This window comes from Mesoplodon mirus (genome assembly GCF_964341445.2).
Source record: "Mesoplodon mirus genome assembly, chromosome: 12".
Taxonomy (NCBI): Eukaryota; Metazoa; Chordata; class Mammalia; order Artiodactyla; family Ziphiidae; genus Mesoplodon; species Mesoplodon mirus.
In genome coordinates, this window is record NC_138988.1 from 92,882,391 (window position 1) to 92,908,424 (window position 26,034).

Genomic DNA, 26,034 nt, shown 5'->3' on the forward strand with positions numbered 1-26,034 from the left:
GTTGAAGATATGTTGATTTCAAGCTGCTGAAGTTGACATCTGTGTGAGGCCTTTGGATATACGGATAATGGACCCTTCGGACTGGGGATACAGATTTGGGAGTCATTAGCCCATAGTTTTCAAGTAAGTCGTGGGAGCAGAGGTGATAGAAGGTGAGTGAGCAGGGCAAATAGAGAAGACAGCCTGGAACTGAGCTCTGCCCGCGTAAGAGAGTAGCAGGACTAGAACTGTGGAGCAGTCAATCTGTTAAATGAATAACCAGACAGGAAAAACGAAAACCACGTGGTACTAGTTGCTTTTTAGGAGGATGGATTTCAAGGGAGCGAAACCAGAGGTCTCAATAACAAGGCTATTAAGCAAGAGATGAGGGGGCTTGAACCAGAAGAGCAGTAGAAGGAGGGTCAGAGAAAGAGAATGAAATCGATTGGAGAGATACATAAGGGACGAGTTGTCATCTCACCATTTTATTGGCAAGATGGAAGAGAACATACCGCCAGTAAAACACAGATCAGGTAACTGGGAAAAGTGACAACAGCTGGAGGACATTTAGAGAAGTGGGGTAACCAGAATGAATGGCTCCACTCTCAACACTGTATTTCTTCATGCAGCTGTGCCTTGCTGAGCCATCCTTCCTGTGCCGCCGCATCTGCCCACAAAATTGCTAGTTCTGCTTAAAAATGTAAATACCACCCCTGTGAATCCTTCTCCTATCCCATAGTAATTTCTTCTCTGTACTCTTGTTTAGATCATTTGTCACTCTCCGTCTTAGTGATGGTGCTGCTATGCATTTATGTTCGTTTTGCTTTCCCCCCTTTTAGACCAGAAACACCTTTAGAAGTTAAGCAACGTTTTATTCATCTTGATATCCCCAGAACCTAAGAACGTTATGGTGCTTAATAAATGTCTATTAAATGGCTATCTTATAACAGAAATGCCATGAACATAGTAGGTAGTGTTGAGTTGAATTGCAAAGTGGATAAAAGAGCACTTCTATGCAAAAATTGTCATTTCAAAGTCAGAGATCTGTGCTTTGAAATCTTGAAATTAATATTGCCTGGGCTGTGTGTTTTATGAATCAGGCTGTTGCCTACAATTTAGAACTTATGTTTTATAATCTGTGATGTTTAACAAAGTTTGACAGATTATTAAGGAAAATTTAGTCTTTTAGGCTCTGATATGTGAGCATGATTCTTAAAAACCATGGCTGTTCAAACTGGGGCTTAAAAGGGGGCTCATCACTGAGCAAGGTGAGTGTGAGTTGCTCTTTTGTAAGATTAAAAGAAATCTGAGATGTCTGTACTGTTTTTAACAATGTGATGTTTAGATTTCTGGCATTTTCTCTTAATAGGAAACACATAAAAATTGTACATTTAGACTTAGTGGTGTCATTGAGATCTTGACATAATGTAAATCCGAACTTTCCTGTATTTCCCCATTATTTTTTAGGAAGTTCAGTACCTGCTTCAAGTAGCAGCAGTGTGTCTGTCTCTCTGTTGTCTGGAGGCTGCCTAGGATTGGACAAGTTCAAGAAACCTGAGGGAAGCTGGGACTGTGAAGTGTGCCTAGTGGAGAATAAAGCAGATTCTACCAAATGCGTAGCATGTGACAGTGCAAAGCCAGGCACAAAGTCTGAGTTTACAGGTAAGGTGTTGTTGGTAAAGTGCCTCCTTAGATTACCACTTTAAAGTGAAATATTTACAAACAGCTTTGGTTTTAAAACTATTCATTCTCTGTTGCAAATTCATGTTAAATGAGCTATTATCCTGGACTTTTAGCTCATCTCTGTCTCTGAATTACTATGCAGTTGAATTGTTTGCTAGTCTGCAGTGAAGATAAGTACATTTTCTATTTTATTTGTTTTCATTTGAGAAGGAAAATGCTGGTTGCAGCCCACTGAATTAATTAACATGGCTGAGGGGATACAGCTGGTTTGAAAAACACTGCATTTGGGTTTTAGAAGATCACTAAAGCTCCTTCTGTGGCTGCCACCTTATGGTCCCTTTCCCATTCTCCCCACCTGTAGTACAGTCACCACCACACCTGTAAACCTTCCTTTTGAGGCAGAACTACCTTTGAGATCCTTTGAGTCAGAGGTGGTAACTAGTTAATTATTGTCTTTGGCACCTTTATTTTTAGCTTTCTGTCTAATATCACTTAAGGTATTTCAGAGACCATGTGGATAGCCATTTGCTTTTGAGGTGGGTTTTTTTTTTTTTTTTTTTTTTTTTGGGTGCGTTGGGTCTTCGTTGCTGCACGTGAGCTTTCTCTAGTTGCGGTGAGCGGGGGCTACTCTTCGTTGTGGTGCGCGGGCTTCTCACTGCGGTGGCTTCTCTTGTTGCGGAGCACGGGCTCTAGGCACGCGGGCTTCAGTAGTTGTGGCTCGTGGGCTCAGTAGTTGCAGCACACGGGCTCTAGAGCGCAGGCTCGGTAGTTGTGGTGCTCAGGCTTAGTGGCTCCTCAGCACGTGGGATCTTCCCAGACCAGGTATCAAACCCCTATCCCCTTCACTGGCAGGTGGATTCTTAACTACTGCGCCACCAGGGAAGTCCTGCTTTTGAGATTCTGATACAATTTTTCAAATAAGTTTCTTATGGAAAGAAAGTGGGGTGGGTAATCATTAAGGGGGGAGATCTGAAGACAAGCGCTTTTTACAAGCCCTTGGCTGCCACTTGTCTTTATTTACATGTGGGTAAACAGAGTAATGGATGAATACCTTGGCACCGTTTAATGATTTTTGTGTTGAGCCAGTCATTCAAGTGCTTCATTTCTCGTTTATTCCACTACAGAGAAGAATTCTGAAACCAAGACTTTGATCTTGTCAGTATAGTATTTTTATTTTTTAAAATATTGCTTCCAGGGCTTCCCTGGTGGCACAGTGGTTGAGAGTCCGCCTGCCGATGCAGGGGACTGTCAGGTTCGTGCCCCAGTTTGGGAAGATCCCACATGCCACGGAGCAGCTGGGCCCGTGAGCCATGGCCGCTGAGCCTGCGCGTCCGGAGCCTGTGCTCCGCAACGGGAGAGGCCACAACAGTGAGAGGCCTGCGTACCGCAAAAAAAAAAAGAAATATGTGTATATATATATATATTGCTTCCACTCATATAATTCTGGTTCTTTGGTGCTAAAAATTTTAATTCTTAAGTAAATAACACATGTACTCACAAGATTTAAAAAGCAAATTATGACAGGATTCACAGCGAAAAGTCTCTCTCTTGTCCCTATTGGCTCATTTTCCATCCTTCCTGCTCCACCAATGGTAATAGCTATCTGTGGTTAGTTTCTTGTAACTCTTTCAGTGTTTCTTTATGCACATCACAAGCAAATATACTTCTATTCTCTATATTCTTACTTCTCTCTCCCTTGTTAGAAAAGGTTGTATACCACACCGCCTTTTTGCACCCTTGACATTACCACAGATTAGCTTGGACTTCATTCTTCATTTACAGCTGCCTGGATTGCCTATGGCATTCTGCATATCTTTGAGTTTATCATTCAAATAAAGACTCGGCTGTAGACTTGCTGGGTCAAAGGGTACATGTGTCTGTAATTTGGGGTAAATATTGGCAAGTTGCCTTCCACAAATTTTGTGCTCATTTACACATCCACCTGCCATGTCTGGAGTGTCTGTTACTCCTAGTCTCATCACCAGCACTGTTTTATCACACTTGTTTGACCTCTGTCAGTGTGATAGATGAAATGTGGCACATCAGTGTAGTTGTGAGTATCGAGATGCTGAATATGGGCAACTTGGTTCATGTTTACTGCCATTGTTAAACTAATACTCTTCGAAGTAGGCCTTTTCAGAGTTGTCCCATGTCCCTTTACTTTTCAAGGTTGACATTCTGTTTGAGAGAGTAGTATTAATTCATTGTCTTTGTGGTGTTTCTTACATTTTTGAAGGCTTCAGCCCATCTTCCTCATCTTCGAACCCAGCAACCTCATCCTTCAAATTTGGTATCCCATCATCCTCTTCTGGGCCTTCTCAGACTTCAACAAACACTGGAAATTTTAAATTTGGAGATCAAGGAGGTTTCAAAATAGGTGTGTCATTAGATTCTGGGTCTTTAACCCCTTTGAGTGAAGGCTTTAAATTTTCTAAACCAATAGGAGATTTTAAATTTGGAGTTTCATCTGATTCTAAACCTGAAGAAGTTAAAAAAGATAGTAAAAATGATAATAATTTTAAATTTGGACTTGCTTCTGGTTTAAGCAATCCGCCTTCTTTAGCTCCATTTCAGTTTGGGGTGTCTAGTCTTGGGCAGCAAGAAAAGAAAGAAGAACCGCCTAAATCTTCATCTGCAGGCTTTAGCTTTGGTTCCGGTGCCATTAACCCTCCCCCTGCTGCTACTGACACCACAGTGACCTCTGCAAGCAAGAGCAGCTTCAGTTTTGGAACCATAGACACCAAGAGTGTCTCAGTGGTTCCTTTCACATGTCAGACGTCAGAAGCAAAAAAAGAAGAAACCCCTGCCTCCAAAGGAGGGTTCACTTTTGGCAGCGTGGACCCTGCCCCCCTGCCATCTGCCTCGTTGTTTGTTTTGGGAAGGACAGAAGAGAAACAGCAAGAGCCTGTCACGTCTACATCTCTAGTGTTTGGGAAAAAAGCTGACAGTGAAGAGCCAAAGTGTCCCCCAGTGTTTTCCTTTGGGAACTCAGAGCAAACCAAAGACGAGGGTTCTTCCAAGTCGACCTTTAGTTTCAGTATAGCAAAACCATCTGAGAAGGAATCTGAACAGCCAACGAAGGCCACTTTTGCTTTTGGAGCTCAAACCAGTACTACAGCTGGTAAGTATTAAACATTGTTTTTGTTTTTGTTTTTTACAAGGTGTCAACAAATGTAGCAAGTCAAGAAATGGTTTATACTGGAAATAGTTGAAAGAGTACCAGGAATAGAACTCTCTGGGAAGGAGCCGAGGGTTCAGCTCCTTCAGAATCCCCCCCTCGCGTGATTCTCATGAAGTTATCTGCGTATCTAATTTTGAGAAACACAGCTCTAATGGAAAGCCCACAATATTTGCACATTTGTCCGTGACTTTCTCCCTTCTGTTTGGGCTTTTGTAATCAGAATTGACATATACTGTTCAGGAAAATAAGCATTTTTTTCTTAAGCTCATTAAATATTTTTTAACTAATAAAATCTTTATGTGCAGGCCTTCATTTACAAATAGAGATAACCAGTCTTCATCTGGCATTTAGGAACATAAACAACAAATATGATAAATCCCTGAGAAATAGAGGTGATTATGAAAACTAAGATCTGGAAGAAATAAATGAAATAGCATTTTTAAAAGTTAAAGAAACGTGGTTTGTGAAATAAAACCATTGTGTGGACTGAGGAGCGGGGGTGGGGGGGGAACAGCTGATAATTGGATTAGTGAACTGGAATTTCCCAGAACACAATGCAGAAGAACATGAACACTTTTGAATAATAAATTAGAAACACAAGAAAATGAAAAATTAACCTGAAAAAAAAATGTATGGAATTCAGCACATAGGTGTGAGCAGTTTTTGTCTATAAAATTCTACTTAAATTTTAAAACACCCTTCAAAGGAAACAAAAACTAAATTATACATTATTATTTAGAAAGGAATAAAAATGAGATAGGGTCTAATTGAATTTAATCCTGGTATCGCTATACTGTTTCCATTGAAATAGACATTTTTAACGTCCTATTAAACCACCTGAAAGTGAGCTAACGTGCTCCATTTTCTGTAAATTATACCAGTGCCCATACCACAATGTGACCAGCCCTGTCTAGTAAGTAGTGTTGGAACTGAGATATTATTGGAACAAGTTTTAAAAAAAAAAAAGTCTTCTACTGAAGGTAGCTGGATTCAGGGTCACCATATAAAAAATCATTCTCTTTTCTCCAAATCAAGAATAAATAGTTGGACAGCATTTCACATTTGTATTTACTAACATTTCCAATTTGTATTTTATAATATCAGCAGAACCTGCAACATGCTAAAGAATTAAGGGAACATAAAAGGCGTGTTTTATACTTGTTCCTGAGTGAGAATATCCTTTACTCTCCACCTCACTCCCAATATAATTTCAGTTCTTAGAGGAATTTTTGTGGAGCTCGACAAGCTAAAATAATTCTAAAATTCACGTGGAAGGGAAAATGTATAAGAGATTTTGGGGAGAAGGGCACACATACAGTCAGGTAGGTTTGCCCTACTGATATCAAACAATACTACAAAGCTACAATATTTTTTTTTTTTTTTTTTTTTTTTTTGCTGTACGCGGGCCTCTCACTGCTGTGGCCTCTCCCGTTGCGGAGCACAGGCTCCGGACACACAGGCTCCGCGGCCATGGCTCGCGGGCCCAGCCGCTCCGCGGCATGTGGGATCTTCCAGGATCGGGGCACGAACCCGTGTCCCCTGCATCGGCAGGCGGACTCTCAACCACTGCGCCACCAGGGAAGCCCAAAGCTACAATATTTAAAATAGTCTAGTAACAGTAACTGTAGAGGTTTGGAAGTTTAATACGTTGTAAAGGTAGAGTTACAAATTAGCAAAAGGGTACACCAGTCAATAAAGGCGCCAGAGAAAACTGGCCATTGTTCAGACAGATCGAAGTTACAATCCTGCTAACATAAATTGCGAAATCAAATTTATAAAAGTGTAGCTCTCTCCCGTTGTCTGAATTTGTTATCCAGAGTATCCAGTTAGATTTGGATTTAAGGAATATTTTTTATTTTTATTAATCTGAATGCCAGAGGTTTTGCTATGTTAGACAAAATTCATAAGCCATAAAAGAAGGATATATTTGACTACATCAAAATTTAACATAACAGATGTCCATTCGATGAATGAATCTATATTGAAAACTTAATGATTCTATTTTCTAATGGACTCGTAATTAGACTTCAGGCTAGGAAAAAATGCTTTCTGGTATTACTTGTTCTTAAAGTTTTTGTTTATTTCTTAATTTCTGTCTTATAGATCAAGGTACAGCAAAGCCAGTTTTTAGTTTCTTGAACAGCAGTTCCTCTAATTCAAGTACACCAGCCACTTCAGCTGGTGGTGGCATATTTGGTAGTTCCACCTCGTCCTCCAGTGCGCCTGCGGCTGCCTTTGTGTTTGGACAGGCCAGCGGTCCTGTGAGCAGCTCTGCCTTTGGGAACTCTGCCGAATCCAGTACATCTCAGTCTTTGCTGTTTTCTCGAGAGAGCAAACCAGCAACCACGTCGAGCACGGGCACAGCTGTCGCCCCATTTGTCTTTGGTCCGGGTGCCAGCAGCAGTGACGCTGCCGCCTCTGGTTTCAGCTTTGGAGCTCCCACCACATCGAGCTCTGCAGGTACATTTAAAAAAGAAGAGACATGTTAGTTTGAATGGCTTTCACTGTAAGCAGATGAGCTCTTAGCAAATAATACCACAAAAGAGCATGGCCGCTTTTAGGTCATCTCTACCCAGGGTGTTGTAGTTATTCACTATGTGGAATGATGTGCATTTTGTGTATAGTGTAAGTCACTCTTGGAAGCACTATTTCTAATCTCATTAGGAGTATAATCTTTAGTTTTTTCAAGTGTTTTTTGTCTTTTTGGGGGGGGTTGTTTTTTTTTTTCTTGGCAATGTTAATTTGTAAATAGCCAGACACTGAAGATTATTTTAATAGACAGTAGTCCTCATTTTGCAACGGATACATAATCACAACATTAGCTGATTTCTGCAGTGTGTCACACTTCTGATGGCAGATCAGTTGTCTTCTTAGATTTATCTCTTTAAAGACCTAAAATTTTTTGGCTGTTAAGATAGGAGTCTTGTTAATAGAAGTTTTTGTTTATTTGGATTTTATATGGTTTTACTAAATAATGGTAGAGAGAATTGTATTCTTAATCAGTATCCAAAACTTGTCTTGATAGGATCTGTTCAGCAAGGTAAGAGTCTGGAAAGAAGCTTGACATTTGCTTTTCAGTTTATAGAGATTTCTTGAGGATTATCTCATTTTAACCATCATGGTAATTTCAGTATTTCTGTGGGCCTCTAGGATCCTCCTTTGTATTTGGCACTGGACCTTCAGCACCATCTGCCAGTCCAGCGTTCGGTGCTAACCAGACCCCAACATTTGGACAAAGTCAAGGTGCCAGCCAGCCTAACCCCTCAGGCTTTGGATCTATATCATCTTCAGCAGCATTATTTTCTGCTGGTTCTCAGCCTGCGCCACCTACTTTTGGGACAGTGTCAAGCAGTAGCCAGCCTCCCGTGTTTGGACAGCAGCCTAGTCAGTCTGCATTTGGCTCTGGAACAGCTCCTAATTCCAGTAAGTATGTAGTAGTGATGTCCTTTGTTTCCGTACTTGGGTTCTGTATGTCTTAAATATAATTTTTTTCTTTGAACTTTGAAACCATGCGTGTCTTTTTTTGTCTCTTGTACTTGGCAGAACAGAGATGTGTATGTTTAGATTTACCTATAAACAGCATTCCCAACTTTCACACAGTTAAGCACTTCTTTTTGGCTGCATTGGGTTTTCGTTGCCGTGCGCGGGCTTTCTCTAGTTGCGGTGAGCGAGGGCCACTTCGTTGTGGTGTGTGGGCTTCTCATTGTGGTGGCTTCTGTTGCGGAGCACAGGCTCTAGGTGCGTGGGCTTCAGTAGTTGCAGCACGTGAGCTCAGTAGTTGCGGGACATGGACCCTAGAGCACGTGGGCTTCAGTAGTTGTGACACATGGGCTTAGCTGCTCCATGGCATGTGGGATCTTCCTGGACCAGGGCTCAAACCTGTGTCCCCTGCATTGGCAGGCGGATTCTTAACCATTGTGCCACCAGGGAAGTCCCCCTCAATTTACTTTTAAACACACCTGTTGAGATTTTACTTCCACTTGTATTACTTTTTAATTTCCAAGTGGTCCTCTTTGTTCTGTGGATGTTTCCTTTTTATATCCTTCTGCTTTTGTTTTAGAAGTGTTATGTATTGATCTCTTGAAGATATTAATGATGCAGGGTTCTTTTTCCCCCCCTTAAAGCTTTTGCTTAGTCAGTTTTCTCCAACTTGCTTTTCTTTATTATTGTTTTGGTCTTAGTGTTTCTTATGAAATACTTTCCTCGCGTGTTTGGTGCTTCCTGCCTCTCTACTTGTAGTGTTTGGGGGTTTTGTTTTAATTGTAGTAAGCATGTTTAATGTGGGATCTATCTACTCTTTCAACAAATTAAGTGTGCAATGCAGTGTTGTTAACTCTGGGCACAGTATTGTGCAGCAGAGTTCTAGAATGTACGCGTCTTGCATGACTGACACTTCATACCTTTTGAATAGCAGCTCCTCATTTCTTCCTACTCCCAAGCCCTCCTCTGCAGGCACCATTCTTTTAGCTTCTGTGAATTTGGTTATTTTAGATTCCTCATAGAAGTGAAGTCATGTAGTACTTGTTCTTCTGTGATTGGCTTATTTCACTTATGTCCTCCAGATGCGTGCATGTTTTCCCATATTGCAAGATTAATATTCCATTTTATGTATATATGTCATTTCCTTTATCTGTGCATCTGTCTATGGATATTTAGGTTGTTTCTACATCTTGTTCATTGTGAATAATGCTGCAATGAATGAGAGAGTCCAGCTATCTTTTTGAGAGCCTAGTTTCAAGTCTTTTGGGTAAATACCTAGAATGGCATTGCTAGATCATATGGTGGTTCTATCTTTAACTTTTTTAGGAACTTCCATACTGTTTTCCATGGTGGCTGCAGCGGTTTACATTTCTACCAACAGTTCACAAGGGCTCCCTTTTCTCCACGTCCTTGCCAACACTTGTTATTTCTTATCTTTTTTTTTTTTTTTTTTTCTTTTTGCGGTACGCGGGCCTCTCACTGTTGTGGCCTCTCCCGTTGCGGAGCACAGGCTCCGGATGCGCAGGCCCAGTGGCCATGGCTCACAGGCCCAGCCGCTCCGCCACATGTGGGATCCTCCCGGACCGGGGCACGACCCCACGTCCCCTGCATCGGCAGGCGGACTCCCAACCACTGCGCCACCAGGGAAGCCCCCTTTGCCCGTTTTTTAATTGGGTTATTTGAGGGGTTTTTTGGTTTGGTTTTGGTTTTGGTTTGTTGGTGGGGGGAGGTTTGTTCTTGAGTTGTAGGAGTTCGTATGTATTTTGGATATCAGCCCTTTATCAAATATATGGTTTGCAAATATTTTCTTCCATTCTACTTATAACTTTATGAGTGCAGGACACCTAAATACCACTCGATAATTCATTGTATGTGGTTAGGGCTTGCAGATCTTGAATATCGTTGTAGGTTTATCTAACTGGCTTGTCCTTTTGGGAAGAACTGGATGCTAGTACAGTATCTTTAGAGCTTTCCTTTCAGACTGCCAGACTCCCCAGAGAAGATTCCTCCAGTCTCCTTCCTGAAGGGTATATATACTCCTGATTGCCAGTGTTTTGGGAGCTGCGTCAGGGCAGAAGGCTGCAGCTCTCAATATTCATTGTATCAACCTACTCTGAATCCTTCTGTTTTCAATATGGTATTCTTGCCTTTATGTGTGATGTCCCCTGGTCCAGAGGCCTCTCCAGAGACTAAAGTTCTATTTTTCTGCTGGGTAGAGGGGATTTATTATCCTGTTTGGTGTTGGTGAGGGATTGCTAGGTATCTGCTTCTTAAACAGATCCTCTACCATTCTGCTGTTTTTTTTTTTTCCAGTCACACCTTCATTCTCACTTCCAGAAGTACCTGGAACCTAAACCTTTTGGGTATGTTTAGTGTGAATGGAAAGCCTCTGTGCTTTCCCTTGCTGCTAGTTTAGTACTTGGCTCCAGTTAGCCTTCCAGCTTCAGAATTTTGTTGTGTTGTCTCCTCTCTCCATTTGTTGTAAAATTCCCTTTACTGTTATTTTAACATAATTTTGAAGAAGATAGAGGTAAGTATGTTTGTTGATTCCACAGTCTTAGCGAAAAGTCCACTCTGCCCTTTTTTCCTTGGTCATGGGTGAGTTAGGTCACTTGTTTGAGGGTGTCAGGTATATATTGTGTGAGTGGAGAAAATACTTCATTTTCTTTAAGTGACCATAAGAGCTTTAACCCTTTACAGGTTTTTGTATGTAAAGGTCAGAGTCACTACTAGAAGAACCATCATTTTTACCTTAACAAAGTTTTTCTGCTTCATCCATTGCAGGTTCTGTTTTCCAGTTTGGCAGCAGTGCTGCTACGAATTTCAACTTCACAAACAATAATCCATCAGGAGTGTTCACGTTCGGTGCAAATGCCAGCACACCTGCAGCCGCAGCCCAGCCCTCTGGCTCGGGGGGCTTTCAGTTCAGCCAGCCTCCAGCGGCGTTTACTGTGGGGTAAGAGAGCTTTTTGTTGAAATGGAGAATTTAACATAATGAGGGTGTGTGTTTGTGTGTGTGTGTGTATAGAATCACCAAGGTGCAGTATAGTTGAGGTGTCTGTCTGTCTGTCTGTCTGTCTGTCTCGGGTATGAGGTGTAGCAGAAAGTAGTGTCCCCCACCCCATCACCAGTCACATTTAGTGTTATGATTGTGAGCTTTCATCTGAGCATCGTGTCACATTACAGAGTTTTTGTTTTTCACAGGTCAAATGGGAAAAACTCCTTCTCTTCTTCTGGAACTTCAGTTTCTGGTCGCAAGATAAAGACTGCTGTTAGACGCAGGAAATAAAGGTCTTGATGCTGTTGTAAACACTGTTTTAACAGCAGCCGGTGCCCTACTTTCAGATTCTGGATTGTACTATGTGCTGGGTTATCTGAAGTCAGATCTTTAATTTTGGAATTTTCCTCCTTTTTTCTTTACAGAAGCCCCAACTTCACTTCTCCCACCCCCTTTTAAAAAAATAATAGCTAGACTGGTGACTCATTCTTCAGCAAAAATGTTTTATGATCCAGCAAATTATTCACTGGTTTGACATAGGCTGGCTGAACCCAGGAATCAAGCCCGCTCGAGAGAATGGCTTTGTATACAACCTCTTTGTCTGCATCACCATGTGCGTTGATGTGCGTTTTATGGAACGCACTGAAATTGTAATTATATCTGAGGAATTCTGTATAGATTAGAGGATGTTGAAATGAATGATTTCTATGCTGAGTTTGTGCTGGTGTATGTGTGAAGTGAGTGAGTTGGGTGTATTGTGCACTAAAATTTTCTGATAGAGGAAAAGCCTGATTAAAGAATGGTCCATGCTAAGGACTTGTTAGATCTAGTTCGTTCTCCATTTAATAGTTATATGCTATTTCTATATTGGCATTCTTCTGACTATCACCTGTCTTGCCTTTTCCATTATTTTATTATAAAACTTGTGTAAATACAGTTTTGTTTCTGTACTTTTTTGGCATAACATAAATCTGTGAACTTGAAATTTTAATTTTGTGTTAGAAAGGTTTTTTTGTTGTTTAGTCTTGTCTCAGATTTTATTATGTAAATCCCATTATTCAAAGTTGCCTAAATCCATTTGGAAATCTTAAAAAAAAAAAAATTGGGGATTCTTAAAGTGAGTTTATTGGCTTTTCTGATCCAGTTTTTGTTTGGACCAAAAACCAGTATTGTACAAAGTATTAAGCATATATTTTTATATTTACTGAAATGGACTGTGGTGACTTTGGATAATAAGGAAAAGTTTAATATTAAAGCCATGTTTATTACAGTATAATTAACATGTTAAACCATGGGATAAATGCCATCAATAAAAAGTTATGAAATACGTTTTGTTCTAGTGTTAAATCCTAGCGAAGGTATGAGTGTTAGTGGAAGGGAACCTTTATATGAAGGTTAACAATGGTCAGAAGAAAAATTCTGAAGAATACATTGAAGTGATTTGGACAACGCCTAAGTGAAGGGGAAGTGTCTGAAGGTAACCCTGCGTTATGTCTGGTGCTAGGAATTGCACCTACTTTGCAGATAAATTGACATACCTTTTTAAAAGTTGAAAATAAACACACGCAGCCATTTCTGTTTGTATCTTCCTTGATAGGTGACTAGACAATGTTTTATTGATAGAGTTCTTGGAGATGGATGCCCAAAATAGCCCACAAAAACTTCAGTGGTCATTTTGTGGAATTTCTTTTGGATTATTTTATCGATTTTTTAAAACTAGATTTCTTTCTTATGGTCCATAAAAGTGCTCTTGGGACAGAGTTTGATAATTGTGTTCTTCAGTTTGTACATATTATTCTGTGGCGACTTTTATTTTGCTGAACTTGTGGTTAAATTCAGTACTTTAAAATGTTTAAGAGCTTTTCTGTGTTTCCAGTGACATGGTTTCTCTTACTGAAAATGTCTTAGGCCATCATCAAATGCTGGTTTCGGAGTAGGAATTTTGTATTTATAATTCTCACCTTATTAAATAATATACATTTGACATGAACCTCTTTGGGGGCAGATGATGGTGAATGCTAAAAGAAGTAAACTGGAAACCTGTGGGGTGTTGATGCTGAGAAGTTAATGCCTAACTAAACTGCATGTTCCTTCACTCTTAGCCATTCTTTAGGTCGATATGGATGGGAATATTAGGCTTTCTATTCTGGGAAAGATTTTTCATTAAAAATGTGCTGGAAATATTTCATTTTACTTAGCACTTTTTTTTTTTTAAAGCAAGTAACTGAAAACCAAACTTAGGGTGGCTTATCTTATAAATGAAATCTCCTGGCCCCCGGAACTGAGATCTCTAGGGCTAGAGTATTTGGGACTTAGGTAGGACTTGTCTTTTCATCTCAACTGCTTTAACTCTCAGGCTGCACACGGCAGCTATAGAAAACATTCGTGGTAGCAGCTCCAGCCTCAAATCAGTCCCTTCCTAAGCCCAGCAGAGGTATCTCTTCGTCAGACTGGTGCAGGCTGAAGACCCACTCCCTGTGGCTGTAATAGCAGCCTTGGGTTCCATGCTCTATACACAAATGAAAGAAGTCAAGCACTGTTTGTGGCAGAAGGGGCAACGTTATGGAAAGAAAACAGTAAAAGCCCACTTCTCGTGCTGGATCAATGAGGAATTGTTTTTAACTGAAAATAATCTCTGAAGGTAAGAAAGGCATATGCAGAAAGATGGAATAATCAGGTATGTTTATATAATTTGATTTACAACAGGGTCCGTTGTTCTCACTGAATGTACATCAACATGCTTGGTGAGGTGGGCCAAATGTATATCCTGGGACGTGCTCACCAGAGACTGATGCATCACCGGGGCCAGGTAGGGCCCAAAATCGTTACGTGAGCACCTGGAAGACTTCTGATGCATGAGGTCCAGGCATGCCACTCTCAAGTGGTAGGTTGACTTTTTAGTAATTTACAGTTTGGGGCATTAAGAAAAAGAAGTACAATTCAGACAACTGAAATAAGTCTTTAGCTATTTGTTACAAATTTCTCTTGGAATTATTCATGGAATTAGGGTTTTATTACTTGAAATAAATGTTGGGCTAATTTTAGCAATTTGTAACCAGGCCATAAACTTCCTGGTTTAGCCTGGGGAAGAACTTATGTTTTTTTTTATTGTATCAGTACGTCATGTGCTGGGCCTGTTTGGAAACTGACGAATTTGGTACAGTAACATTGAGAAAAATGGGTGTGTTGGGTCTAGCTACACACACCAGCTATATATACCATGTCAGAGCTTTCATTCCCTTGTAATATAGGGCAACTTTTGTAAGCTTACCTCAGACATCCACTGTGGTTTCCAGCATGTGTGGTAGTTCACGGCTGAGGTCCTAACAGCACATTGTCTACAGGATTCAGACCACGCCACAGTTTAACTACATTTAAGTTTATCCTTTATTATCTTTGTGTTTCTCGAGGAACCTGTTGTGTGTCCTTCCTTGTTTTGTTTGTAAAGGGCTGAATAGGGAATGCTTACAAGACCAGACTAGGATCAAATTGCCCAGCTCAGTCTTCTCCTAGCTATGAGACTGACTTCTGGTTCCTCATGTGTAACGTGGGTCCTCAGCATCTTGCACCTCGGTTGGAATGGTTAACAACTTTAAGGAACGGACAGGATTAGTTTAATATTAAAAGCTTAGTCATCAACAGCTAACTTCTGAGTGACTTGCTAAAAGAATATCTCTCAAAGTGGATGATTTTTTTTTGATAGACCTCTATTTCTGAAAGCATTCATCTCCTGAAGGCAGAGAATGCTAGAGCAGCTGTATTTGGAAGCAAGAGATTCTGGAGCAAACCTCAAAGAAACAGGCAAAACACAAAAGCATTGGCGACCAGGTATTTATTGAGACAAAGAATACAAATTGGTGGCAAATTATTAAAAATAGAATGTTGAATTTTCATTTATAGGCAGGCCATCAGATACTGTTTGTGGATCAAGCCATACTCTAATGAACTGCAAAGAAATACGCACACAGCTTGAGATAAGGAACTTTACCCAGGGAAGCACGTATTGCAAAGATTTTGGCCTTTGGTATGGGCGGGGGGGGGGGGGAGGTGGAAATGGCAAGTAACTGAAGTATTTGCCTGATTTTAGGAATACTGCTATTATTTAGGAATATTCTTTAAAAGGAACAACAGCCTGTTTTCATAGGGATAAGTATAGAATAAAAAAAGTTAATACATTCCCATCAAAAAGCCCTTTTATTCCCAGGTAGTTTTTCAACTCCTGTCTTCCTTTTGCTGGAAATATTTATGCCTAAGTGAAACGCCCAAACAAGTCACTTAAGGGAAAAAATCCTTCTTTTAGAGTTAGAACAATTTTTACTGTCATTTGAAACATTAAAGACTTTTATAAACTTAAGACAAAGCCCTCAAATAATAATGTTTTTTCAATCCTAAATATTTGGGAGAAACTAGGTGACTGTTTAGGGAGAAAGAAGTAACTTCTGAAGCAGTGCCACACAGGTGCTGGCTTCCTCTCTAGCCACAGACTCCCTAAAAGCACAGCTTGCTTGCCGCCGCTCCCACTCACCTAGCTCAGCCCAGCGTGCATTTAGTATGTCAGACTTTTCTCAAGGTGCAGGAGCCACCCAGGCTGCACATTTCATAACAGAGTTTCTAGGTGACTAAATTAACCGCATGACCTGTGGTTTTATATACAGTATGTTCACTGAAATAGTATTCTCAGCATGACTCCTAATTTCTGTTCCCTTATTATTGTAAAAGTGATGAAGAATATTAATACTATTAAGACAACTTTCTTTTTGCCTTTTTAGGCTGTAGAGCTTCCGTATGAGAATTCTGTCTTGACACAGAAAATTCAGCATTTCTGTAAATGAAATATAATAAAGTATACTGAAAATAGGGAGGCCCCAGCCCCAAGAGAAAAACACGTGGCTCCCCCTTCTTCCCCATTTTGTCATTTTTTCCCCCCAACTTGGGAATCAAAAATCTCCCTAAGTGATGAATTCATAAACAGACTTGGATTTTGTTGTAAAGGCAAAGTAACACTTTTTACTTGATAGGGCTACATAGTGTAACTTGAATCCTGAGAAATGCATCTACATAGATATTAAAGTATAAAACAAACTGGACTATGTATTTCCTTTTGTTTACTGTATAAAAATAGCCTAAGTGGTGAACCATCGAGGAAATTACACATTAAAGGTGTATTCCAGAGCTACATGTCGGAAGGGTACATTTCAACTCCCAATTCCCAATCGGCCAAAGGGGGTGTATACACTGATCCTAATGTATACACTACTAATTGGTAAGTTTATGTAATATTTCCTAATAATTTCTCCTCTAATTTAAGAAGTTAGTGGATGGTTTTGGTTTGTTTACTGTGAAGGGCCATAACACTTTCTCTTCCCAGAAACAGGTGAACGATCTGTTTAGTATTTTGACACATTTAACTAATAGGCTTTCTGTGATGGATTTACTATAAAGTTATTTTGAAAAACATTGTTTATGAAAACCATAAACCATGGCTCATGGTTTTCATGAAATTATAAACCATGGTTCATGGTTTATGAAATTTTACAATAAGAAAAGGCATTAAGGACACTGTTAAGGTTTCTATAAACAAATTGAAAATATTCACATTTTAAATGTCAAAAAAAAAACCACTTTAAAAACTGATATAGTAGTAGCAAATGTATTTGCTGTTAAGACCAAAATAAAGCCTAGATTGATCCTGTAAGCACCCTAGTTATGAACTGTTCAACACAGTTTAGTGTTTTGGGGGAAAATAACAGATGCAGAAAATGCCTAAGAAACAGAACTTTTAGTTCAGATATACCTCAGCACAGCTAACTGGGCCATCTAACAAAAGCACATACACACACTTAAAACTCTACAACTGTGCAATCGAAGAATAAATTAAAATGGCAATACACAAAGTGTTACTTAACATTTCCCTCAAAAACATCATCCCTGGCAGGCCCCAAATGAGCTGTTGGCCCACAGAACCAAAGAACTTGGAATAATGTCTGGAAATGCTACTCTTCCTTGTTACAGAGAACAGTGCCTAACGGGAAAACTGGTAAGTATTTCACAGGCTACTAGTATTTAATCATGAAATGCTAAGATTATTTAATTCCTTGATGCTTCAAAAGTTATGGAACAATATAATGTAATAAAAGGAAACTAGTATGTGAATATCCTGTATATAAAGAGAAGTTATATTCAGAACACTGAAAAGCACTAATACTTTCTTCATGCTGTGCACATACTGGGAATATTGTTTTACAGTAAGTATGCAACAATTTGATAGGACTGCTTTTCCCCACATATTTATGGTTTGACTTAGGGCACTGAAAACACTTGCACATGAGTTTCAATTTAAATTTACAGTGAAAACTTACCCCTCTCCCCCAACCCCATTAAAAGCAATCACTAACTTACCTTTTTCTTTAAAAAAAAACAAAAACAAGGATAAGATAGCAATATGACTTAATACTTTTTCATCATCATGCAAAATCTGCCCCCAAATACATGTTTAGGCATTAAGAATAGTTATAAAGTTACATCATTCCTGCAGTAAACTGCAGTACAGATTTTAAAATTTCAAGTCAGGGAACTGCTAGGCTGGCCTCACTTTTCCCTCTCTCTTGCAGCTAACTCACCAGCTCCTGGGATGGGCGCTAAGTGGCTCATCAAATGTGTGTCCCCACTCCCTCCCCCCAGAGAGCAAAGACAAAAGTTTCCTCAAGAAGTGTTAACTAAAAGATGAGTGTGTTCACAAAACACAACCGGACATTTTCCATCATTTTGGGATAAACCAAAATAAGTTTTTAAAGTTTCATTTGGAGATTTCAAAGCTGAAAATGCTTTCAGCAAGTTCTAATACTTTAGACCTTAAGTATATACTGTCCGTTGTTGATTATGACACCACTTGCCTTTGGCTCAATCTAAAAATTTTAACACTTGAACTTACTTAACAGGTTTTTCTTCTGGAAAAGTTCTTTCCTTGACATTCAAGTAAAATCAATACTTTCAGCATAGTCACCTGCATCGCACTGGAGCGACTGCTTTAATTTCTAAATCATCAGTTAATGTAACCCAGGGATACTGATGGCCTTGATATATAATTTAGTCTTGTCATTATTCCAGAGAGTATGGAATTCAGGGCTTTTTGGGGCATCATCTGACCCCATTTCTTTTTACCACAATGGTTCCTGCTACAATGTCATAGGCTGTTCGATTATGCTGAAAAAACAGCAGTGTGATGAAAGCAGGGAAAAAAGAAGCAATAGAAAAATTCTTGATCAAAGCTCGTACAGTGGACCTAAAAAATTAAAGCAAAAAAAAAAAACAAACCAAAAAACAGATTAAGTTGTATACCAACTACATATAGATTAATTGTATTCTATCAAGTTCAAGATGTATTTAAAACATATTCAAAGTATAATTAACAGTTTTTTTTTTTTTTTTTTTTCTTTTTGCGGTATGCGGGCCTCTCACTATTGTGGCCTCTCCCGTTGCGGAGCACAGGCTCCGGATGCGCAGGCCCAGCGGCCATGGCTCACGGGCCCAGCCGCTCCGCGGCATATGGGATCCTCCCAGACCGGGGCACGAACCCGTATCCCCTGCATCGGCAGGCGGACTCTCAACCACTGCGCCACCAGGGAGGCCCTAATTAACAGTTTTAACCTTTGCCACTTGAAAGTAATTCAGTTATCAAAGTATGATCAAACCACCTGGGCTAGTTCTAAAGACTTCATAACATAAAAGTTAGACTTTAGAATTTACACATGAAAAGCAATGGTACGTCTTAGAATGTGAGCTAAAAGTTTACAGTATTTTCCAGTATTTTGACAGAAGACTAGAATAACTATTCCCTTTACTTACCCTTTCTATAGTCACTCACTACTTTTAGTACCTCTATACTTTGTGTTCTCACTATCTTCTAAACTGAGTACACTTACGCAGTCCCATTTTGTACCTTCTATGAAGAGCACCAGCATTTCAAATTACTGTATTTGTTTATCAGATCCTTCTTTGTGGGCTTCTGTGATTAAGGAAAGCTTTCAACAGTAGCTCAGAATGGAGAATTGTCCTACTAACATTAGATTTCCGCCTTTCAGTGCACTGAACGGTTATAGGATAACACAGCAGCTGAGTGTGGGCTCTGAATCCAGACTGCTTGGTTTCAGATACATTTTCTACCAACTACTAGTTGTATTACACATCTGTAATAAGAGGGTAATAGTACCTAACTTAAATTAGTTAATACATATGCAATGTTTTTAAAACAGTGGCTGGTTTATGAGGTGCTCAATAAATATTAGCCATTATTGACTCATTAAAAGTAATAGCCAGGGTTATTAGAATCACAAAAATGTAAGGAAATTTTGAAGATGTGAGCAAATTCAAGGCTTTTTCTAGAGTCTCTTGTTTAAACAACCCAACTCTGAATCATCCTGGCAGCAATTCCAGCCAGTATCCTGTTTTGCTCAACTGATTACCACCTACTCACCTCCACAACTTCCATTATCACTATCTGTACCTTCCCCCAGAGCCAGATGCCAACAGCTAGCCATGAGTACTGGAAGTATTACAAGCTCTATCACTTAGGAGCAGGATGCACGCATGTATAGCTGTCAAATTTCTTATTGCCTATTCAAGATGGGATAATGACAGGTATTACCAAATGGAAGCTTCAAGGCAGAGCAGTAACTAAACTCCAATATCCACAGATCTAGAGAATAATAAAGGTAGGCCTGGAGCACTGACATAGAGAGCAGCCACGCCCAAATCCTCCTCTCATTATTGTGACCTACAGTTCATAAGATGCTTACCTTTGAAGATGTATACTGAAGAGTCTATAATCATTGAAAACATTCAAACTTTGTTTTAAACTTAATAAATTAAGCCTATTATATGCCATGAAGAACCAACATCCTAAAAATACTTTTATCAAATGGTATAACTTATGAAAATAATTTTTAAGTAATCAGTACAATTCATAAGTACATAATACATTAGGCTAAAAAAAAGAACTTACGTTGTAATGCTAACATTTGAGGAAGGAATCACTAAAACCCGACTTGGCGCAATAAGCACCGACGTATCGCATGTCACAACTCGAAGCCCTAGCAGGAACTTCCCTGGGGTGGCTCCACCTGCTCCCCAAATGCAAATTATCTAAAGAAAGAAGGATAATTTTATAATAATTTACTGGCTCAACTATACCAATTTTAAAGGTAAATTTTCCTGCCATATGATTCATGTTTAAAATTTTTCAAGTTGGAAGAATTTCATAGAATACTTAAGGGTTAACCTTTTAATGCATTTCTGCAGGTCTCTAACATCTTCAATACCACAAGATATCTACTGTAATATTTCTCTATGACCCATTATATTTTTTAGCAAGTTGCTTCTATGGAAAGACGCATTTCAAGTTCCACAACCAACTTACAATATATTTTTGGACAACAAGACTGAAATGTATTACAAAGAAACTGAAAAATGTCTCCATTCCAAAAGTTTTAACTTGGAAAGTATTATGTTAAAGGTAATTTAGAAAAAAATAAAGACATTTGACAAATACATGATTAAAAACAAAAATCTCCACTACTTTTTTGTCTTGGGCTGATAATCTAAAATTAGATTGTTAAATATTAATATTTGCTGAAGTCAGTAGCTTACCTCATAGAAACAAACTAATAATCTGTATATAAGCGCCACAACCATCATTTTCTGCAAGTCTTCCATTGATGTGTCTTCATCTATTTCTTCTATTATATAATGCATAGCAAACTTGGAGATATCCCTACAAAAAATAGTTTTCGGTTACAAAGAATTAGTTACCAGAGCAGTTGCATTGATTTTTTTTTTTCATTAGTGTAAATCAAAAACTTTAATTGAAATTCTAAACTAATCTTTAGGTTTCCAACTGTCTAGTTTCACAAAATATTCATTAGCTTATTCAACAAATAAGCAGCACTACCCTGAGCAGGCGCTGTACTAGCCCCGGGGATAAAATGGCAAGTGAATTCAACATGGTCTCTGCTTTCACAAAGCTGCTAACCCAGCAGGTAAAGCAGAATAAATAATAATGAAGTGGGAAAAGGGCTATAATAGAGAACCATTGGGTACTTGGAGACACGTACCAGGCACACTTAACTTAGTGGAGGCTTCCCAAAAATGACATTTAAGGTGAGATCTGAAGGATGAGAGAAGTTGGCCAGACTAAGAAGGGAGAAATTTCAGAGAGAGGGATTAACAAGAGAGAGAGCCTTTAAGCAAGAGTATGATGGAAGCTGTAGGCAGTTCAATGTGGCTCAAATAACTAAGTGTGAGAGGTGAGTGATTAAGAAATAAGGGTATCTGTTAAAATATATGAGGACATTAATAAGACTTACCCTGATGGCAATGAGAAACTATTGAAGGATTTTAAGGCAGGAGAGTGGCAGAATCAGAATTTATGATCTCTTTGGTTTTCTATCAGAGACTGAATTGAGATAAAACAGGAGACAGTAAACTGAGATACCAGTTAGAAGACTTGTGTTATAATCCAAGCAAATGATGGCAGTGACTGGACTAGGGAGAAGCAATGATGAAAAATGAAATTCTGACAGTGAAAAGGAAATGGTATGGGCTGAAGGTTATTCAAGAGACTGAACAGAGTTAGCTGGTACTTGATTGGATGTGTAGGGCGTAAGGGAGGGAGAGACAGGGAAGAATCATAGTAACATTCAGGCTCCTGGCAGGGGCCCTGAAATTTAATTACCAGGGTCTGAACTTGACTGTGACTTACTGCCTTTGTAAATTCTGGGCTTAACTTTTTGTAAGCCCAAATTTCAATCTCTATAAAATGGAGATATTAACCTCTAATTTACAGTGGTGGCAAGATTAAGAATCCATACAAAGCCTAGCACACGGAAAGTGCTTAGCAAGTGATAACTGCTATTATGATTGTTAATCTGAAAGGAAGATGATTCACATAAATAGCTCACTTTGCAGTTCACTTGGAACTTGCCTGACAATATATGCAACCCCGTTTGGAAATGCCATCTAGCTGATTATTAATAGTTCATCTACCAAAATCTCTTTATGCCTTTGTGTTTAGATACTCCACTCTGAAAACGATTGTAAGAGAAAAATTTGCAACTGGCCTAAGAAAATAGTGAATAAAATCCAACCAGGGTTGGAGGTTCCTTTCACCTACTTTTGATAAGTTAAATTCCCCACATCTTGCAGAATTAAGTGTTTTTCTCCTTTTGTAGTTATTTCTTAAAACCAACAAGAAAGCAAATCTAACAAAGCTCCTATAAAGAAATCATGTACACTGCCACACAGATTATCCAATGTAGTCACTTGCAGGCATGAAAAAAAAATTAAAGCAAGATCTCTAGACAGTGGACATTAAAACCCTTCTGCAAGTGGCCTTAACTTACTTTATTCCGCTGAGGTGCATAATGCTTAAGACAATGGTTGCTTTTATAAAGAAGAGAATAAAGAAGTCCACCATCTCTGCCATGAATCTGTGGGCCAAGGATGGAATAACATACTCTCTACCTGTAAATTAAAAAAAAAAAAAAGAAAAGTTAGGAAAACTAATCGTTGTACATAGGCCTTGGAACCCAAGCTAGGTAATGAATGTAAAGTCAAGGTACAACTTGCTGATAAAAAAAATTTTATAACTGCAACAATTATTGGTATTGACTTCAATAGGGCATGTTAATAAAACAGCAACGCTACTTCACTATTTACTGAGCAGTTTAAAGCTTGTTTTCACCCCCTTAACGTTTAGAAATGATTTCACAGATAAATTTCATTATTTCAAGTACTCAATACATTTCACTAGGGATTCAAATGAGACTCCAGGTGATTACAAGCCTATGACACAAAATTAAACTTTTTAAGCAAAATAGCAAGTGTAGACGGTACGAAGTAAATCCCTGTGCCCCTCATCTTACCCCTTATTTAGTCTGTCTTGCTTTCTATGTAACAAATCCAGGGATTATCAAGCTGCCATCCTAAATTTTGAATCAAATTCAGGCAACTAGGTCTTGTCCCATATTATCTGTGGCTGGATAAAGTAAACAAACAGCCTAAATAATACACTAAAAAGTGTAAGTGATTCAGAATATTCTAATTCCCATACAGAAGTAAACATACAACACACAAGATGAAGCCAAGGCCCAAAGGTTCATAATTCCATTTGCATTAATGAAAATCTTTAATATCCGTCAGTTCCACTGGCCCTAATTCACAAAACAGTTATCATATTAACTACAGATAATATAGTTAATACATCCACGTCTGGATTCTTTCCAGCATCATCAGTCAAAACTTCCCCTACCCCCGAGCCGGGTTTGCCGTCTGAGAGTGAATTAAGCTTCGGATCTCACTCCACACCGTGGAGACGAAGGCTAAGAGGACGCTTTGAGGAGTAAAGGCTTCTCTGCACGTGGAAACCACCAGACCGGGGAGCCAGGGAACCGATTCGGAGCGCTAGGTCTAAGGGGAGGCGCACGCGGGGCCGCGCTGTACACCCTGCGAGCTGACAGACGCGCAGAAGCCACGGCGAGCGCGGCAGCGGTGACAGCGGAGAGGGGCCCGCCGGCCCCGCCCCCAGGTCGCTCCCCGAAGAGCCTCTCACCTGCCTGCCGCCCGGTCTCGCTCGGGGCTCGCGAGGCGGCGACGGGTCCTACCCTCGTCGCGGGGGCTGCCCGGGCCGGCGGCTGCACGTGAGGCGCGCGGGCTCCCGGGCCAGCGACCGGAGCCGAGGCGGTGAGGCCGGCGGAGGCCGGCGGCTCGGGCCCGGCGGCCGCGGCGCTCAAGAAGTAGAAGGGGTTGTAATAGCCCAGCTGCAGGGGCGGCGGCCCGGCGGCCGGGGCAGCGGTGGCGCCGGCGCCCGCGAGGTAGCTAGGCGCGGGCGGCTGGGGGCTGCAGTAGGCGGGGAAGGCGGCCAGGCCGCTGTGCCAGGTGAGGTAGCCGCAGTAGGACTGCCACAGCCACTCGTGCACCTGCCGGGAGTACTCGCGGGCGCTCAGACGCGCCGGCTTCTCCCGCGACGTCGCCGCCTCGGGCGCCTCGCAGCCTGCCGGTGCCGGCAGGCCCGCGCCGGGGCCGGAGCCCGAGCCGGAGCCCGCCTCCCTGCCATTCTCGGGCTCGCGCGGCGGCTCCGACTCCTCGGCGACGGCCGCGGGGGGAGCGAGGCCCAGGGCTGGGGGCCGGCCCGGAGCCTGGGGTTCGGCCTGCGGCCCGTCCCGGGGCCGTGGGGCGGCGGCGGGAAGGCCTCTTCGGGAAGGAACGGGCTCGTGGTCCCCTCCGCCGTCGTCCTGCCCGGGAGGGCGGCCTCGGGCTTTCTCCGGCCCCTCCGCCATCATTCGCCTCAGCAGCACACTCGGCGGTGCTGTCACTGCGCCGTCTCACTCTCCCACTGGCCCCTCCCCAACGGCCCGGTAGCCACCGCCGCAGCCGCAGGCGTCAACAATTCGCCACCGGAAGCGGAAACCCACCCCCTCGTCGGCGTCGCCGGCGCGGGGCGGAGCAAGGAGGCGGGGCGTGAGAGTGGGCCTTGGTGCTCAGAACCTTGGGAGGCGGGACTTCCTCGGCCGGGCGTCGTCGGCTTATCACTTGAGGGGCCCAGACTATCATCACCCGTCCCCCAGACACACACCTCTTGTGGTTTTAATGAAGTTGGAGGCCCGAGGCTTCTCCAGATAATCTCACGGGATGTGGACTCAGGCTGCTCCGGGAGAAATAGCTGATGGAGGAAGGGGATTTCAGAGAGAAGTCCCAGGGCTCGGCGCCGCCTTTTCTGTTTGGGGCCGCGACAGTTTTGGTCTCTAGGCACAGGGCTTGTTACTTGTTTCCGCCTGCGTTCATTCCAGTTAACTGGTCCTCACCCATCTGTACTCAAGGTGATATAAGGCATATCCCCTTAGAGGATAAGAAATTAATAGCCAAACCACACTGGGATCTATCAAGAGAGTATGGCTCAGCGGCAGACATCTTGATTGTAAGAGAAAAGAGGAGTTATGTTGATTTAAGAGCTAGACTCTGTCCTTATCCTGGAGCTGACCTGTGTCCATAATATCTTACTCTCCACTGCTGCAGACACAAACCTACTTCAGCAAAACTGTGCCTTTCCTCAGACCCGTTGTCTCAACCTTTGGTGCCTGCCTTTTATTTTCTGTTAAGGCAAGGCCCCGTTCATATCCCAGGGCTTAGGAGCCTCCTCTGAGTATCGAAGCCCAGGGACGATTTCCCCTTCCTCTGAGCTATGTATGGCACCTTACATAAGTATAGTTTAATACACCTTCCTATGTCCTTAAGTTGGTTAAGTGATAGGAATATATCTTTGTATCCCCAGACCCATACAGGAGATCTACAGGGGCCAGGTATTGTGGGTTATACTTGTTAACAATGATTCCCATAATCACTCTTGACTTTGCTCTGGGAGATGAAAGTAAAAGGCTTAACTTTTGCCCTGAAGGAGCTAATGATTTGGTTAAAGGGAAAGACTTTCATGAAACACTCGAAGGCCTATTTAAGACAATACCAATATGAGTCCAAAATAAGGGAAAGATAATGGTGGCCTATTGCTAGAAAGGTTACCCTTACAGATGTGATTTTAAAAATCAACTCTGGGACTTCCCTGGTGGCGCAGCAGTTAAGAGTTTGCCTGTCAATGCAGGGGACATGGGTTGGATCCCTGGTCCGGGAAGATCCCATATGCCGCGGAGCAATGAAGCCCACGAGC

The 26,034-nt window shown here is 41.2% G+C and overlaps 2 protein-coding genes across 2 annotated transcripts in view; one reads left to right on the top strand and one right to left on the bottom strand.

Moving 5' to 3' along the window:
• NUP153 (nucleoporin 153) overlaps positions 1–13,509 on the top strand; it is an 80,811-nt gene extending 67,302 nt beyond the window's left edge. Inside the window, exons 17-22 of the mRNA XM_082638458.1 lie at positions 1,447–1,641; positions 3,899–4,783; positions 6,947–7,303; positions 7,994–8,266; positions 11,108–11,279; positions 11,528–13,509. Coding sequence (XP_082494584.1) covers positions 1,447–1,641; positions 3,899–4,783; positions 6,947–7,303; positions 7,994–8,266; positions 11,108–11,279; positions 11,528–11,612 — 1,967 coding nt within the window. The 3' untranslated portion in view covers positions 11,613–13,509. The remainder of the gene's footprint in view (positions 1–1,446; positions 1,642–3,898; positions 4,784–6,946; positions 7,304–7,993; positions 8,267–11,107; positions 11,280–11,527) is intronic.
• Positions 13,510–15,138: 1,629 nt separating this feature from the next.
• FAM8A1 (family with sequence similarity 8 member A1) lies at positions 15,139–24,744 on the bottom strand. The gene is made up of 5 exons (XM_082638461.1): positions 23,926–24,744; positions 22,718–22,838; positions 20,967–21,090; positions 20,323–20,462; positions 15,139–18,603 (listed from the first exon to the last, which is right to left on the bottom strand). Exons 1-5 carry the CDS (start codon positions 24,653–24,655, stop codon positions 18,459–18,461), a joined length of 1,260 nt encoding a protein of 419 aa, XP_082494587.1. The 5' UTR covers positions 24,656–24,744; the 3' UTR covers positions 15,139–18,458.
• Positions 24,745–26,034: the final 1,290 nt, after the last annotated feature.